Source organism: Pteronotus mesoamericanus, unplaced genomic scaffold (assembly GCF_021234165.1).
Source record: "Pteronotus mesoamericanus isolate MK-2021 breed Mesoamerican mustached bat unplaced genomic scaffold, CSHL_Meso_final contig_20, whole genome shotgun sequence".
In the NCBI taxonomy this organism is placed as follows: domain Eukaryota; kingdom Metazoa; phylum Chordata; class Mammalia; order Chiroptera; family Mormoopidae; genus Pteronotus; species Pteronotus mesoamericanus.
Genome location: NW_026555085.1, coordinates 16,651,304 through 16,666,401, shown reverse-complemented (window position 1 = coordinate 16,666,401; position 15,098 = coordinate 16,651,304). Strand labels below are relative to the sequence as shown.

The window sequence follows — 15,098 nt, the reverse complement described above, 5'->3', positions numbered from 1 at the left end:
AGAAAATGAACTGGAAAGAAAACACACTATCAAACATCAAGGACACAGGCTAAGGTATGCTGACTTACTAAAATAAAAACCTGAATTCTCAATAATAAGACTGAAGACAAAAGGCACACAGAGGAAACAGACAATACAGGATATAAAAGAAAACTTTCAAAAAAGAGAGATTCTGAATTAATTAAACAAAATATTGTGAGGTAAAAAAAGAAAAATTAGAAAACAAAAATGAGCTACTGGAAATCATTTAAGTAGAAAGGTAAAGTTGACAACTCTCCAATAAAACAGAACTAAAATTCAAAGATGGACTATAGAACAAATAAGAACATCAGAGTATCACCTAAAAATGTCTTTACCTGATAACTAGGAGTTCTAAAAAAAGAATCTACAGAAACATGGCAGGGAGAAAATTATTTAAAAAATAATACAAGGCAATTTCCCAGAGCTACAAGAACACGAAAAAGAGGACAAGATGAAAAAGGCCTACCAAAGGTCTAGTACAATAAAGGAACTATACACACACCAAAGTACAATGACACAAATTTTCAGAAAGATCCTGAATGAGAGCATTAGATTTCTAAATGGAACTACTGGAAGCTAGAGTAAAAAACTAAAATAATAATAATAATAATAATAAATGTTTATAAATGTGCTTACCAACTCTCAACAAAAAGAATTTGAACCTAGTCAGAATATGACTCAAGTAGGAGAGTAGAATAAATAAATTTTCAAACATCCAAACTTTCTAATAATTCATCTCCCATGTAACATTTTTAAGAGTTTACTATGAAATGTGATTTAATAACAAGGGACAGATCAACAGAGATAGACACAAGATTCAGGACAGATTTAACATAGCATAAATGAAAAGGGACACCCAGGATAATAGCAAAGGAAAGTGAAATAACAGCAATGGTCTACAAAGAAACCAGTCTAAAACTAAAATAAGAACATATAAGGACTTAAGGAAAAATCAATATTGAGATATAATTGTATTGGTAGTATGGGGCGAGGGAAAAAAACTACATGACAGCTACAATACTAAATTACGAGAGTAGCAAAATAATAAATAATGTCTAAAACTGATGGAATTAAACACTATATACATGTACTGTTGACCCATGAATAACGTGGGGATTAGGGACACCAATCCCCATTCAGTTGAAAATCTGTGTGTAACTTGACTCCCCCAAAACTTAACTATAGTCATCCCTTGGTATCTGCAGAGGGTGGAGAAGGGGTCATTCCAGGAACCCCACAGACACACCAAAGTCCTCAGATATTAAAGTCCCTTATATAAGGAAGCATAGAACAATGCATACAGTCAATCCTCTGCCTCAGAGTCCCAACTGGCAATGCAAAACCAGAAATATGGAGGGCCAACTGCATATTTGTTTTTAAAAATCCACGTTTGAATGGACCTGTGCAGTTCAAACCCATGTTGTTCAAGGGTCAATTATAATTCTAAAATATGGAGATAAAAACAAAAATAAAAGATGTAACTAAATCGAGTAAGCAGGGAAATAGCAAGTGGAAGACAAAAGTGCTGGGGGTTTTTTTTTTTATTATAAGCCTTTCAATACTAGTTGTCTTTTTAACTCTTTGAAGAAAATACTTTAATAAAAATACACATGTACTTTTAAATTAAGTTTCAGTTTAAATATTAGAAAGTCAAATCTAAAATCACCCCTTTCCCATCAAACATTGTATTAATCTTAACAGAAATCTATAAGTGATTTAATTTATAAATCAAAATATCTATAAAGCTTTATAAACCTGTTAAGCTAGAAAGCAAAGTTTCAAAGAAAAGAAACTGACCTTCAAAGCAGCATCATAAACATCATTTGTGAGAGATTCCATCATATATGAACCTCCCCAAGGATCAGCCACTTTGGGAATCCCAGATTCTTCCTGAATGACAATTTGTGTGTTCCTGGCAATTCGAGCACTTTTCACAGTTGGCAAACCCAAGGCTTCATCAAAAGAATTTGTGTGTAAAGACTGAGTCCCTCCAAAGACTGCTGCCATTGCTTCTATTGTGGTACGAATAATGTTATTGTAAGGATCCTAAAATATTTGATTAAAAAAAAAAAAAAAGTTGAAAGAAAGATCTATATGAACTATAAAAGATGATATGATTAAGCAGTAGCTGCTGCCTGCTTTTCTGTCACTGTCTACATTAGGCTTCAGAATAGCAAATAAATTTAGACAAGTTAGTAAACAAGCCAGACTTAAAGTGCCCAGTCTGTGCTTAGGTAGTAAAATATTGCCTCTTATAATTCCTGAAATAGTAAATATTTGTTTTTGTGTAACTCTTCTGTAACTGTATCATAAATGTATAACTTGTCTGGATTATAACATGCTTCATCTCTTAATTCACTATCTCCTAATTATTTTGTATACCTTGAAGTATCTATCACAAGATGTACACAAAACAGGCACTCAATAAATGAGCTATCATGTTCTTAACTGTGATTTGGCCAAGTCATCAGATCTTTCTGAACTTCAATTTCTTTAGCTATAAAAATGAGGAGGTTAAGAAAAAAACAATTATTAAAGTTCCTTCAACCTAGAAATCCATATTTCTCCATTTATAAGGACCTGAAGTTATATTTAATATGGAGTATATTAGTTATATTCAGTTTAAATATATATAAGAATTCTAAATTTGTTTTAAAATATATCAAAATAATATATAAAGAGAATGCATGCAAAAAAGATCACCGTAAAATTTTTAATGAAATTAAATCGAATTATCCAAACACCGATAGTTTTTAAATGGTCTGTTTGTATGCATGCTTATTTAAACTATCATAAAACTATATATAACTACTAAAATAACTATATATAACGACTAAAAACTAAATATAACTATAATAAAAATATAATCAAATTTAATTAGTTTTATGTTATGAATTTTAACTCTTAAAATTATTTAAGACAAAAGTTATTAAATTATGATTTGTACTTGTTCCTCATCACATTCTTTTCCCTTTTAAAGTAAAACAACAGCACTACAGGTAAGCTAAAGATTTAAATGATTTTATATTGTTAACCACTAGAGGGAGACAATTTTATTTATTATAATACGTGTAAAAACAAGTATAAATTATACTTCAGAATAATCATGACTTTCAACTATTAGTAAATAGATTCTTAAATGTGTTTCCTGACTATGTCATGTTGCTTACAAGAAAATACATAACTTTGTTAAAATTGTGCACTTTATATACATACCTGTTCAGTAAGTGACCATCCTGATGTCTGACAATGTGCTCTTAAAAGAAGGGATTTAGAGTTTTTAGGCTGAAAGAGTTTCTCTATTAAGTGAGCCCAGAGCCTTCTCCCAGCTCTCATTTTTGCTATTTCCATATAGAAGTTCATCCCAATTCCCCAGAAGAAAGATAACCTAGAATAGTAATGGCAAGTCCAGAATTTGGTTATAGTTAACAACATAAAATGAAAAACAAAACTAATTGTATGACACACTAAAAGCTATGTCAGATTTTAATTTCAAACAACTTAATTTAAATTAAAACCAAGCATATATATTTCAGTAACTTTAAACCTAACACAGAAAAGAACAGTTTTATGCATATAGAAGAAAAAAGTGTGATTATTTGCTTCAGGTAAGAATTAATTTACTCTGTCCTGACTGCTGTGGCTCAGTGGATTGAGCACCAGTCTACAAACCAAAAGCTTGCTGGTTCAATTCCCAGTCAGGGCACACGCCTAGGATGCGGGCCAGGATTGCAGTTGGGGGCATGCAAGAGGCAATGAATCAATGCAAGAGGCAATGAATCAACGCATCTCTCAAATGCTGATGTTTCTCTCCTATTCTCCCTCCCTTCCATTCTCTCTAAAAATAAATAAATAAAATCTTTTTTTTTAAAAGAATTAATTCATTTTATAACTGCTTTTTTTCTTTATGGAAAAAGTCCTCTTGTGTTCTTAAAGAATTTTATTTATTTTTATTTATTTATTTATTTTTAAGAATACCCAAAGGCAGGGGCCATGTACAAAGGGAATAAAACCACAAACTTGCTTTATATATCAATTCAGTTTTTTTAAAGAATGACTGTGTATTTGGTCTAGGCATATATTTTTCCAGTTGTTCCCAATCTACTACTTCCTTTTACCTTATAACCTATACACATTTAGGTTACTTGCCTGAGTCTAAAGGCACAAAGATTGTAAATCCCTATCTAAAACAAGGTGAGCCTTAAGTAAAGAAACTAAAACATAATAAAAATTCTTGATATATACTTGGAAGTTCTTAAAACAGCAGTTCTCAAATATTTTGGTCTCAGGCTCCTTTTCATTCTTAAAAATTACTAAAGAAAACTTTTTTATTTGGATAACATCATTATTTTATATAGTAATTCACTTAGAAATAATAAATGTACAATATGTTAACATAAGTAACATTTTTATGAAAAATAATACTTTTCTAAAACAAGAACATTATAATACTCTGATGCCTAAAAAAAAAAAAAGAACATTATAATAAGAGTCATTGTTTTACATTCTTGCAAATCTCTTTAAAGTGTGGCTAAGGAAGACAGCTGGAGTCACATATCTGCTTCTGCATTCAGTGTTATATCACACAGCATGTAGTCTCTGAAAAATAGCACTGCACACTCCTGAGAGAATGAAAGTGAAAACGACAAAGCCTTAACATAATCATGAAAACTGTTTAGAACTCTAAGACTCAGGAAAGGGTTTTAATGACTCCTAGGATTCCTTGGACCACACTTTTGAGAACTGCTATCATAATAAGTACGCAACAATCCCTGGTATAAGGAGCATTACTAGCAGGTAAGCTCTCTGGGGGACAGAAGCCATGTTTTTCACATGCTCTTTCAAGTTTTCTCACACAATGTTATTAACAAGCTGTTTGAAACAAAAATAATTTTAATAGCACTGTGCATTCCAAAACATTTTTAAGTGCAATAGATGAAAAAATAAAATGTAACAGGTAACTTGTCTTTTAAAACAAAAAAATTTAAAAAACAAAAGCAAATCTGCCTTAAACATTATGTTTACATTTTAATATTATTTGTCAAAGTGTGCCAGTTGTGTTCTCTGAATATCATGAGACAAGACTCCTCTTATTTACCAAGAAGTACAAATTTATTTCTAATTTTTAATTATAAACATTTTAATAATAAACCATTTGTAAACAATTATAATGGGTTATTCCCTCATTAACTCTCACATAAACATAATAGAATCTAGTATAACACTTACATATACAAATTCATTTTATCAATATACTTTGCTGTATGTTCATAATATGGTCCTATGCATTTTCTTAATGCTGAGGCAATCTCCGAGTGTAATTCACTCACCTTGGTGCAAACTCATCAATTGTCAGGCCAGCCTGGAGTCCAGTTCTACAGTACTCCAATCCATCTGCTATAGTATAGGCCAGTTCCAGAATGGCATCAGCTCCTGCTTCCTGCATATGGTATCCACTAATTGAAATTGAATTAAATTTTGGCATGTACTATATAAAAGAAAACACAACAGTAAATGAAAATATAAAAAGGTTCTATTAAACCAATTTATTAAAAAGCGTATTATTTTAAAATGACGTTCAGTCCTGCCTGGCATGGCTTAACTGGATGGGTGTCATCCTGCACACAAAAATGTCACAGGTTCACTTCCCAGTCAGGGCACATGTCTGGGCTGCATGTCTGGACCCCAGAGGGGATGCATCAGAGGCAACCAATGGATGTTTCTCTCCCTGTACGTCTCCCTCCCTGCCCTCCTTTCTCCTCTCACTAAAAAAAATAAAAATAAATAAAGTGATGCTCAACTCAAATATACTAAGTAGTTTATAATATTAACTGAAAATATTTAATGCTTACTTTGTTACATTTAATCCACTTTCCAATTAAAATAGCCAATCCAATGAACCATCCATAGGACTGTACCTGTTTTATTTTTCCAGTGAAAAGGAATTTGCACCAACCAACCTTTGACATCAGAAGTTTTAAACTTCAAAATAAGCTGGCTGAGGTCAGGAATGTAACCTTTACCCCGAGAACTGAATAAAGACATCTTTAACTCAAAACCAATGACTTTGACCTCATGACAGGTCCAAAGACCTCATAACTTTGGGATAATTTGCTGAAGATGTATAAACTTAATTACTACTTACTGATTATCTTATTTGAATGAAGTCATTGAACATGAATAAGTACACAGTGCAGGAAAAAAACAGGAAAAGGATTCAATTCTAAGTACTATACAAGGTCTGTCCAGAAAAAGTCCAGCCATTGTTAATATAATAGGAATGCTTTGCGCAACACTGACGTAACCCGACAGCCAAGGAGAGTGGCCTGGAATGTCCACGTAAGAACAATGACAGACTTCACTGTACTAGTCAGTGGTGACGGTAGACCCCATTGAGTGAGCATGTGTACTGTGTGGCTATCACATTCAAAATGACTGAGCAAGTACAGCAAGGAATCTGCATCAAATTTTGCATCAAGCTTGAACAGTCCTCCACAGAAACTGTTCGGATGATTCAGAAGGCTGCAGCTATAGGCAACTGGTGATTGGAAGCTTCATCAACAATGTGCCTGCTCATGTATCACGTCGCAAGCAGAGGTTTTTGGCAAAACTTCAAATCACCCAGGTAACTCGGTCCCACTAGAGCTCAGATTTGGTGTCCTGCAACTTCTGGCTTTTCCCAAAACTAAAGTCACCTTTGAAAGGGAAGAGATTTCAGATTGTCAGTGAGATTCAGGAAAATACAATGGGGCAGCTGATGCCAAATGGAAGAATTCTGTGAGGTCCCAAGGTGCCTACTTTGAAGGGGACTGAGGCATTGTTGTCCTAGGTACAAGTGCCTTGTATCTTGTTATCTTCTTAAAAATATGTCTATTTTTCATAGTACACGGCTGCATACTTGATGAACAGGCCTCACATATAAAACAAAACAGGACAAAATGAATGGCTTAAAAATCAAGGATTTCAGTTTGCTTTACTGCGATATTTAATACTAAGCATATCTCAGATAGAATCTTTTTTTTTAAGACAGAGTCTTTCTACCAAAATCACTAATAAAACAGTATTTTCACAATTCCCAAAAATGTCATGTTAGGTAGGGTACATATTCTGAAGAGCCAAAAAATTATTACCCTTCCCAAGAATTAACCAAACATAAAATAACAGAACCTATGGGTAGGGATTGACGATGGGCACAAGGGGTGGGGTGGGCTGGGCAGGGCAAAGGGGGAAAAATGGGGACAACTGTAATAGAATAACAATAAAATATTTTAAAAATAATAATAAAAACTAAATGACAGAAATTAAATGCAGTGGGTAAGAACATGGACTCTGTAATCAGAGTGCTCAAATTCTAGCTGTCACTTAAGTAGCCATGAGACTGACTGTAGGCAAGTTTCTCCACCTTTATCCCTGGGTTTCCTAAAGTATAAAATACAGATAATAATCATACCTTCCTCATAGTTGTGTGAATAAAATGATTCACTGAAACCACTTAGTATTATGTCAGTACACAGCAAGCACTCAAAAAAAATCAGTTGTTCTAGCAAATGGTATGGGTTATCTGTATTTTACTTTGCAAACATTTTATTTATAACTAACCAAAAGCTTTTTTAAAATGTTCCATCACAAAAGCAATAAGGAGACTGAAGTACATGGAACTGAGATACTACTTGAGTATATTTGGAGTGGACAAACGAACAAGGAAAACAAACAGGTGCTTCTCTACCAAGAGGAGTTTAGTAGCAGAATTTCCTTAAGAATGATAATACTGGAATATTGAAATATTATTCAGCCTTAAAAAGGAAGGTTATTCTGACACATGCTACAGTATGATGCACCTTGATGACATTATGCTAAGTGAAATAAGCCAGTCATAAAGACAAATACTATATGATGCTATTTATATGAGGTTCTTAAAGTATTCAAATTCAGAGATAGAAAGTAGAATGGTGGTTGTGGGAGAAGGTGGGGAAGGAGAGGAGAATGGAAAGTTATTATTTAATAGGTACAGAGTTTCAATTTTGCAAGATTAAGAGTTCTGGAGATAAATTATGATGGTGGTCACACAAAAATGTGAATGTACTTAATGCCACTAACTATAAACCTAAAAAGACTAAGCTGGTAAATTTTGTTATGTGTTTATTTTGCCACAATTAAAAAATAAAAGTTTAGAGTTTACAAAATAATTTGATCAATATCTGAAATTAGCATTATTATCACTTATATGAAGGCCTATAAAGCAATTTTGAACCTGTATATGGCTTTAGGATCTCTATCAAGGTGAAATGTCCAAGTATGTGACAGCACAAACTGCTACATTCTCCACTCTCCCATAGCACCTAAACCATAGATTCCATGTGCCAATGTGCAAGGACCACATTTTCAATCTTCTCTCACTACTGTGTGTGTCCATTGAGATATACAAGTAGAAGTTTATTTTTTCCCTTCTGGAATTCACCTTTTATCAAAGGAGCTGGGTCCCTCTCTTCACATAAACACACCTGGCCCACCTATTCCTTTAACTGTGAGCTGGCACAGTAACAATAGAGGCAAAGCCAGATGAAAGAAGACTGGAGCCCTAATGACTGTGGTGGTTCCTGATGGCCCACCTCACAACTTCTTTCACATGAAAGAGAACTGCTTTTGCTTTACTTTAAGCTACTGCCATTTACTTTAAGCTACTGCTATTTGTATACTGTGTTTGTCATATGTTGCTAAATGCAATCCTACTGGGCATATGTTCTTGAGATTGAAAACAGTAATAGAAATGTACAATTCTATTCAATATATTCCACACGGTCAGAAGGAATCTATGAAAAAAATAAAATTGCAAAGTGTAAAAGCTAAATATCAAAGGGGGAGAGTACACAATACTAGCAAGAGTTCTGAGAGAACAGCAAATATAAGAGGTGAGAGCGACAAAGGTTTGATGGTAGAGAGATTTGCCCTTCGCTATGAAACAACAGTCTAACTCTAAGGTCGGTAAGGAGAAGGAGAGCATTGCCATCAAGAGGCAAAGTGTGAATGGTAGGGGAAAATGAAGAAACTTTGGGTATGCTGCTGTTAATACAAGAGCACTACAAGACCCTTCTTTTCCCACCACTCTGATTGAGAAAGATGAACCTAATCCAGGGGTGAATATTAGGAACCTCATTGTGCTTACAGATTTAAGTGATATCGTCTATTCCAATATTCAGCAGAAATAAAGCTTATATTTTGGTCCTTATCAGTCTGACACCAGTGTCTATTCACAACCAAATCTGAACTCTGGAGGGAAATAAAGAACTGTAAATTATGAGCCCTCTGTGATTATAACAATTATCAGGAATAAAAATTGTAACAGTAAATACAATACAATAAATGTCTAGTATCCAGATTCCTACAGGTACTGACAGACCATAAAATTAGTACATCAAAGACAAAAAAGAAAAAACTAACAACACACATACAAAAATCAATAAACAAAACAAAAAAAACCCCACACCTGACTTAACACTGCAACTCTTACTCAGACTCAGTTACTGAATTCAAATTAGGTTATGGTATTTTATAAGAATTCCTATAGTCAAAGAACAACTGCAAAACCTATAATAAACACAAAAGATACCTTTGCTGTATATTGGAAGATGTCAGCAATAATTTTCATGGATGGTTGTGGAGGAAAAATATAAGTATTTCTGACCATAAATTCCTTGAGTATATCATTTTGAATTGTACCAGTAAGTTTCTCTTTAGGTACACCTTGCTCTTCTCCAGTTACTATAAAATTTGCAAGGACTGGAATAACTGCTCCATTCATGGTCATGGAAACTGACATTTTTTCTAAAGGAATTCCATCAAAAAGAATGTTGGTATCTTCCACAGTGTCAATTGCAACTCCAGCCATTCCAACATCACCACGAACTCGAGGGTTGTCTGAATCATAGCCACGATGCGTTGCCAGATCAAAAGCAACGGATAATCCCTGTTGACCAGCTAAATATATAAAGGAAAAAATAATGTAGGATTAAAGACTGTGGCATATAAATAAACTGATTTGCCCATCACTACTAAGTGTTGATTCACCTCATCATTGTGTACTTTCATAACATTTTTATGCTCACAAATGTCAAAAAAATTTAAATAGATATTTTATCTCCTGTTTCCCATATGCTAAAATGTACAAATTGAAGTTTCAGACCTCACTATAAGAATGAAAGAAACAAAACATCTCAATTATCCCATGTCCATCTGAAGATTTTTTTTAACAATTTTTGATAGAAATATTTTTAAGATTCAAGTAAAGATCTGGCTGTAAAGTTAACAATGTTTAGTATTTGTGCACTTGCTTATTTTTGCTTTTATTTATTTAATACAGTCATTAGAGGATATCTTGGCTATTTAAATTTTCTGGGAATAAACTATGAAAATTATGTGAAAAACTAAAATATTCTACACTAAATATAAATTCAGTCCTACATGGCCAACACAAATACTCTCAAGTTTAGCATTCAAACAATATAATTTTATTGTAGATCAGAAAGATGAAATAGTAAATATGATTTTCAGAGAATGACTGTGAGCACAGTATTTCTGTACCACATTATTATTTGTTTATTGCTTTCTTTGGGTATCCCTTAAACCAGTTTCTCCTCCTTAAATAATGTTCATTAAAAGTTTTTCAAAGGTAAAGCCAATGTCTCTTTTCTTCTTAAAACTTCACTTCACCTAATTCCCTTTACACAATGTGCATATAACTGTTGTTTCCTTTCAAGAACTTAGTATTTTGTTCTGGCTCACCTATCTTTTGACCATGGAAGTTGAAAACCATTCCTTTTTTCAGAGTAAAATGACTATTATCTTTATAAAGATTAACCAGCCTCCCCTCAAAAAAAGCCAAGATTAGGAAGCGTATGTTTGATCATAAATGTTGTATCTCACATTAAAATCTCACCCTTTATATTGTCCTTATAGAACTTATTGCTCTCTTCAACAGTACTAAAGCCAGCATACTGGCGGATGGTCCAGGGCCTAAAGGTATACATGGTGGGATATGGTCCACGTGTGAATGGCTTCATTCCTGGAAGTTCTTCAGGTAAGTCCTTGGTATCCCTGCTGGAATATAAAGGTTTTATGGCGATCCCTTCTGGGGTGCGCCATATTAGGTCTTCTGGATTTTTGCCTTTCAGCTGCTTTTTAGCCAGGGCAGCCCATTCTGGGTGAAGTGGTTGTTGCTGGTGCAGGAGTCGCTGACATAAAAGCCTGGAGCCTGATGACTCTTTTAGTTGCTTCAGGTGATGAGGTGAAAGCAAACAAAGCCGCGTCTTAGCTCTCAACATGATGGAGCATGGAAAACACCCAACAGAAACAAAAACTGACCTAGGAAAAAAGCACAATGTATATTTATTTACGAGAGAGGCAAAATGGGAGCATTTGGTGAGAAAAGAAATGGAAAAAGACATATTTATATTATTTCATCTCTTCTCCTTTTCTGCTTCCTGTACCCGATACTTATAATGTTGGCCTCTCTTCTCTACAACTACTATAATTGTTCTAGTCCTCTTTCTCAATAGCCTCTTAGTGGGTTATACTGACCAGTCTGAGCCCCCTGTAAGCCATTCTATACAGTGACACCAATGGATATCCGACGTCACACTTCTCTTAAGATTTTTGAAAGGCTCTGCATCATATAGAGAATATAGCACATAGCCTCTTGATTTTTTTTTTTTTTCATTCTGCAAGTTGTCATGTAACACTTACTTTATGACAGGCATTGTGATGGGAGCTGGATAAAAATGTGGTAAGGAAGAGAAACAGGCACTCAAAGCCCTCCATGACCTGCTTACCTCTCAGATATATCTCTGCCTTTGTCCTCTACATGTTTTGTGTTCTATAAATACTGGATTACCTATAGTCCCCTACATATGCCTAAGTTTTTTGACTTTTTCTTCCACCTTCCTACAATGTCCTTCTTTGGGTAATTCAGCTAGGGCTTCATCTCAAACATGCAGGGTTTTCTATGTGCCCAGCATTACTCTAAAAACCTCATACATAGAGTATCAATTTTAATTCTCACAACGTCAAGAGAAAGGCACTAATATTATCCCATTTACAGACAAGGAAACTGAGACACAAAAGGGCCACCATTTGAACCGAGGCAGTCCCATTTCAAAGTCCTTGAATTAACTCACAGCCTCTCTTTGAATCCACAAGCTGGGCTAGACGGCCTCTTCAGTAATCTAAAGAACTCTTTTTCCCTATTTGTACATCTATCATCTCTCATACGACAACATATTAGAACACTATTTTTTAGGTTTATATGAAAAACATTTATGTAAGATATATTGATATTCATATAAAATATATGTATATAAAATCATATATATATCTTTCTATATACAGGAGTGGGCAAAAGTGGGCTTACAGTTGTGACTACACAAAACAGTTTATTCTTGTATTATTATTTATTATTATACTGTTTTTCATACAAACATCTGTAAACCTACTTTTTTCCCACCCTTGTATATGTATGTGTATACATATCTTCTCTGCTAGTCCACACACTGCTCTAACATTAAGTCTATATATATTCCCTATAACAGCACACAGTCTTAATACTAGGTGTCTAAGTCCCATTAAGTCCAATTTCATCATTTTATATATATAGAAATTAAGGTCCAGAGAAATAAAGAAATAAAATAGCTTGATCAATATTCCAAACAGAAAAGCAGTACACTGTTCACCTAAATTACTACTCATTCGAAACTAGCATTTTAAAATATTTTGAAATGCAAATTTTATTAATATATTCATCATGCCATATTGTTTTATAGTGGATAAGTCAAGGAGTAATGTGAGCTTTAAATTCTATTTTCCATACCATTTCTTACCTATCGATTCAGTACAGCTTAAAAGAAAACAAGAATACCCAACTTTTGTTAGGGGGTTATGAAACAAAAGACATAAACCACTGGTTAGAGTATTAACTGCTTTAACTACTTTGGAAAACAAATTGCTAATATGTACAAGATGTCTCAGAAACGATTATGCCATTCCACTGAGGAACATCACTCCTGGGAACGTTACTACATGAAATACACATTCCCTATAGTTTTACTTTTAATAAAACTTAGAAACATCATCAACAATGTAGAATGAATAAGTAAATTATAGCATAGCTATTAAAATGTGTTTTAAAAACAGGCAAAACCAATCTTTGATGTTAGAAGTCAGGAGAATAGTTACTTATGGTGGCTAGTACAGAAAGGGAGCAAGAGAGGAGTTTCTAGGGTGGTCATGATCTGAATGCTGATTATATAGATGCATTCAGTTTCTGGAAATTCGTCATTTTGTACAATTATTTGGTGTGCACTTACATGTAAGTCAAAATTCAAAATATGTTATACAGTTCGTTTAAAAAGGAGACAAGCTAAAAAATATTAAGTGGAAAAACCAGGACAAAAAATTGTAAATACCATATGTTCAACTGGGAAAAAATGCATAGAATAAAGTCTAATGGAAATACAACAAAAACAATTCCCATTACTTTTTTAAAGCTATTATGATTTTTATTCTATTAAATACATGGGGTCCTTGTCATCCATCTTCTTTCAAGCCATATACTACATGTTCTATCTTCAAAGGCAGGTGAGAAAAATAATTAAGTTATAACTGAACCATTAGGGTAATAACGATACAAAAGGTAATTTGAAAACCATCTGAGACTAGATTGTAGATAGGAAATATCATACATATTTCACACAAAATACTCATGGGGGTTTCCTAAACCTGGGCAAATGATTGGGAAAAGCCCTAAGTGACCTCCTGAAAATCACATGGCAAATTGGTACAGACTGGAAATAGACATCGTTTTTAGATAAGAACACAACTACTGCTTATGGCAACAGAACTAAATTTCCTCAGAAGATCCATCAAGAGAGGCTTCAAGCATTCAAAGAAGCAACATGTAAAGCAAATAACTCAAGTTTTGGCTGTTTACATATAGGTCCACATTAATATCTCTAATGTTATGCCAATTTGGGTTGGAGATAACATACAGCATGCAAATTAAACTAAATATTAGAATAAATAAATTATTAAATATATTGGGAGAATACCATCAAGTGACCTAAAACTTTAAACACATACACTATCCACAGTTCTGAGCTTCTGACAGACTGCCCTCTTTCTAAACAGAACTGAGAACGAACTATTAACCTAACAATTTTGTGTCGATTTAGACCTGTCTTTCTTATTCCATCTCTTCCCGTTACTTCCGCCTGTATATAGAAAGTCACTTTAAGTACCTCCACCTCTAAAAAAACAAACAAACAAACAAAAAAAAAAACACACACACACACAAAAAACACAAAACCTCACAGTAGCATGTGGAACCAACGCACCCTTCTGGAATCGTACAAGAAGTGATTTCTAGAATCTCGGGGTGCTTGAGTTGCCAAGGAAAATGGAGACATGGGCCCCAGGCATTAAAAACACTTTTCCAGCAGTACCTCCGAACTGCCAGGGGCCTCACTGAAAGTGAGAAGTCGGTGTAGAATCTAAACCTAAGGATAAAGGCGGAGGAGAGCGGGATCCCGTCACAGTAGGAAGGTAAAGGAGAAAGGTGGGAGGGTGGAAAGAACAGACGCTTAGAGGACACGGGTATAGGGAAGAGAGTAGCCAGAATGAAGGGGGTTTTAAAGGCTGACGTGCCCCAAGGCGCACAGTCCTACTCACTGGCGGGCCTGTCCTGAACTTTGGCTTTGGGGAAGCGCCGCTGAACCCGGGTGACCGCGGCCCTGCCAGTCCGAGCTGGGCCGCGCTCTGAGTAGGGCAAAGCCAAGCAGAGCTGGAGGTCGACAACGCCCTCCTTTCAGCCAATCTCATCGCTCTCTCCTGGGCGCGTTGCTGATTACGTTAGGGGTGTGGCTAGTGTCCCGCCCCCCGCTACAGGTGTTTCCGCTTTCTACCAGTCCACTTCCGGGTCTCGTGTGCTTTTGATTGTTTGGGCGCGAATTGCTCTGAACGCGGCGTCTCAATGGTTCGAGAGGAGTCATTGGTGAGTATTGAAAGCGCTTACCCTGCTAGTGGGTCCAAGC

At 34.7% G+C, this 15,098-nt stretch overlaps 1 protein-coding gene across 2 annotated transcripts in view; it reads right to left on the bottom strand.

Annotated features, from left to right (window-relative positions):
* MMUT (methylmalonyl-CoA mutase) overlaps window positions 1-14,887 on the bottom strand; it is a 40,918-nt gene extending 26,031 nt beyond the window's left edge. The window contains exons 1-6 of one of the 2 annotated variants that reach the window (XM_054569472.1): window positions 14,737-14,887; window positions 10,955-11,379; window positions 9,629-9,996; window positions 5,352-5,509; window positions 3,238-3,409; window positions 1,819-2,067 (exon numbers count right to left, since the gene is read on the bottom strand). In XM_054569472.1, the coding sequence (XP_054425447.1) occupies window positions 1,819-2,067; window positions 3,238-3,409; window positions 5,352-5,509; window positions 9,629-9,996; window positions 10,955-11,339 (1,332 nt within the window). In that variant the 5' untranslated portion in view covers window positions 11,340-11,379; window positions 14,737-14,887. Of the gene's footprint in view, window positions 1-1,818; window positions 2,068-3,237; window positions 3,410-5,351; window positions 5,510-9,628; window positions 9,997-10,954; window positions 11,380-14,402; window positions 14,703-14,736 lie in introns of those variants that run through there. The other variant, XM_054569473.1, reaches the window with a different exon arrangement.
* Between the last annotated feature and the right edge of the window lie 211 nt (window positions 14,888-15,098).